At 42.4% G+C, this 1559-nt stretch overlaps 1 protein-coding gene across 1 annotated transcript; it reads right to left on the reverse strand.

The window, feature by feature from the left end:
- Positions 1-179: 179 nt before the first annotated feature.
- LOC107577951 (UHRF1-binding protein 1-like) lies at positions 180-1357 on the reverse strand. Its single transcript, XM_016263967.1, has 3 exons — positions 932-1357; positions 603-714; positions 180-381 (listed from the first exon to the last, which is right to left on the reverse strand). Exons 1-3 carry the CDS (start codon positions 1031-1033, stop codon positions 188-190), a joined length of 408 nt encoding a protein of 135 aa, XP_016119453.1. The 5' UTR covers positions 1034-1357; the 3' UTR covers positions 180-187.
- Between the last annotated feature and the right edge of the window lie 202 nt (positions 1358-1559).

The following is a 1559-nucleotide window of genomic DNA, read 5'->3' on the forward strand; positions in this document are numbered from 1 at the left end:
AAAAAAATTCTAATAATGATCCCTTTAAAATGTAAATAAACCAAGTCAAAAACAGCAATCTTGCATCACCGTTAAAGGCTTACAAACATACATGGGTATTTAGATCACAAACTGAAACGTTCTCATAAAGCTGCAATTTTACAGCATTATGTGGACGTACCCTGTGATGCATTACATCATGCAAAAATCATTTACATATCGCAAGTTGTTCTCTGTGTACCTGTTCTCTACTTGAGGGGGTGGGGCTTGTGGGTGACAGAGGTGCAGTCTGAGTGGATTTCGGCTCACTGGCCACACCTACAGGAACTTCAGGGACAGAACTGAGCCTGCTGTCATTCACAGGCCCCGCCTTCTGAAGCTTTGAGTCCGCAGCACGCTCAGCTGTCCGAGGGGAGAGAGGGGGAGGGATGCGTTTAGTACGTGCATTCCTGAGGTTTAGTCCTATTTCAGAATAATTCAAAATAGAGGCAAACTTCAAAGTAAAATAGAGAGTGCATGCATGTGCCAGAGGGAGGGGAAATTATGCTATAAGGAACAATTATAGTTTAGGAGAGGAGGAGGTAGCAGGAAGAGAAAAACAGGAAGTAAGGGACATGAATAACCTCCTCCGATGCTGAATGAGCCATCATCTTGGCGATGAATAAGAAGATTATGAATATGCATGGCGATGGGCGTGGCCTCTGGCTCTGACGCTTTGTCACGGGGACCATCATCCTGATTTAAGCACATATATTAGTACATAAATGCTGGTGCATTCTGGGATTGCTGCTCATTAGGTTTTGGAACTGAGGAGCTGTGTACAATCATGCATAGTGTGTACCAAAACATTGCTACTGGTGATAACCATGATATTAAATTTTTTTTATATCCATATCATGTTAATACTACATATACAATGGTATCAGAAAAGAAAAAAGAGAATGTCTTGTACCTTCAGATTGACGTGTGTATCTTTGATGGTGATCTCCATGGGGAGAACCTGGGAGGCGGAGTCATCCTCCAGGAAGAGAGAGAGGTTTCGCAGTGATGTCATGAGGAAGTCGGCACTGAAGGCCTGTAGGCGGCACTGCAGGAAGCCATTCTGTTCGGCCAGAGGAGAGTGAACCGCAGCTCCCGGGCCGCTTTCCAGCCTCACCTGCACCTCTGGATTTAATAACACCGTGCTGGGGTCCGACCCTGACCCAGAGCCTGGGAGAGAGAGATTGACAAATATCAGAAATTAAGTAATGTGCTAATATTTTCCCTAACAGACTTGTGCCATAAATGTTCTGTTGGTTTAAAGGTTCTGAGTTTGGATCCATGAAATGCTTTGTTCAAACTGACAGATGAGTTCTTCAAATGAGATAAACTGTAATTAAGATTTCTGAGCACATGACCAAGCAAAGTCATGTTTACAAGTATTAAACTCAGAATTCTAGGTGATACACAAGCTGCTAATGTCATACGGGGAGAGTATACTTGTCTACTAGTTACAAGGCTACTTGCCATAAACTGTAAGTCAATAACTAGACACAAAATATTGATTTTACTGAGTTTAAATATTTTATTAGTTCACTAAA

This window comes from Sinocyclocheilus grahami, unplaced genomic scaffold (genome assembly GCF_001515645.1).
Source record: "Sinocyclocheilus grahami isolate Dianchi unplaced genomic scaffold, SAMN03320097.WGS_v1.1 scaffold7957.1, whole genome shotgun sequence".
Taxonomy (NCBI): Eukaryota; Metazoa; Chordata; class Actinopteri; order Cypriniformes; family Cyprinidae; genus Sinocyclocheilus; species Sinocyclocheilus grahami.